The sequence below is a fragment of the Microplitis mediator genome, chromosome 5, assembly GCF_029852145.1.
Source record: "Microplitis mediator isolate UGA2020A chromosome 5, iyMicMedi2.1, whole genome shotgun sequence".
Classification (NCBI taxonomy): Eukaryota; Metazoa; Arthropoda; class Insecta; order Hymenoptera; family Braconidae; genus Microplitis; species Microplitis mediator.
Window position 1 is genome coordinate 12,353,501 of NC_079973.1, and position 1,320 is coordinate 12,354,820.

General features: G+C 33.5%; 1 protein-coding gene across 1 annotated transcript in view; it reads left to right on the forward strand.

The window, feature by feature from the left end:
• Nucleotides 1-1,320, forward strand: part of LOC130668840 (putative ankyrin repeat protein RF_0381) — a 2,900-nt gene continuing 1,580 nt past the window's right edge. The window contains exons 1-2 of the mRNA XM_057471330.1: nucleotides 1-484; nucleotides 626-1,255. Of these exons, the coding sequence (XP_057327313.1) occupies nucleotides 1-484; nucleotides 626-1,255 (1,114 nt within the window). The remainder of the gene's footprint in view (nucleotides 485-625; nucleotides 1,256-1,320) is intronic.

The window sequence follows — 1,320 nt, forward strand, 5'->3', positions numbered from 1 at the left end:
ATGGAATTAAACCGTTTAACCTATACCTACGAATACGTTTGCAACTTGATTGAACAAGGAGTTATCGTAGATATTGATACTGTGGTTCCAGTCATGGGTGGTTTAACGCTGCTTCAGATCGCAACTTTCAACAATGATAAAAAATTGGTGGATTATCTGCTTCGCAAGAAAGCTAATGTACATTCAAAAAGCCGATACTGGGGTACAGCTCTTCATACTGCTGTCATAATGAAGTACCTGCCTATAACTGAGAGTCTAATAAATTATGGGGCAGACGTTAATGCTCGGGTACTTGTGGACCCTTATGTGACTCGTTTCCGGTATCCAGTTAACGAAAATGATGAAGATATTCCTGAGTTTTTATTGAAAAGAGACGACGATGTGAATAGGACATTGATTCTTTATGAATTGTGTTTTGCCAAATCACCATTACAAATTGCTGTTGATCAAAGTAAAGAAGAAATGGTGGAGCTACTTTTAAAAAGTAATGCAGATCCGAATCTTGTTACTATTTTTTTAACACCACTAAACTGTGCTATTAGTGAAAAAAACTCACTAATTACAAAGCTTCTGCTGGCATACGGTGCAGATGTTAATAGTGTAAGTGATTTTGGTTTTTCAATAGGAACTTCTCTACATTTTGCTGTCAAATGCCTGAACACGGAAGCAGTAGAATTGATCCTTAATGATAGTATGGTTGATCAAAATATAGTGACAGTGTGTGAAAATTCAGCGCTTCATTACGCAATTGAGTTCGCAACCGACGATACGATCATTAGACAACTTCTAAATGCTGGTATTGATATCAATTTAATAAACAGTGATGGTGAAACAGCTTTTACTTTAAATCTTAATAATTCACCAAAAGTTAATGACGCAATTATCGAACATATTGCAAAACTCAGTGCGGCGAATTTTTATATCCATAAACAAAATTTGGCAATCGTAAATCAAGAACAATTCGGTAAATTACGCATTCAGTGTTTAAGTGAATTAGAAAAAATGAAGATAACATATGTTTGTACGAGCAATGTTACATATTATAATGTTCTGTGCAATAAATGTGAGCACAAATTGGCTGTTAGTTTAAAGTATGTTAGTGATAGTGATATTTTTGATTTGGACATTCCATCTCTTTTTCCACTATACGGTGGAATGATAAGTTATCGTTTAAAAAAAGCATTAGGACGAAAAAAAATGTTATTCAAAGCTATTAGTTTAACTAACGATATTTTCGATGAAATCCAACTCCCAAGTACGTTTACAAAGGATATTTTTAAATTACTAACCAATAAAGACTTGAAAAAATTACAATGAAAT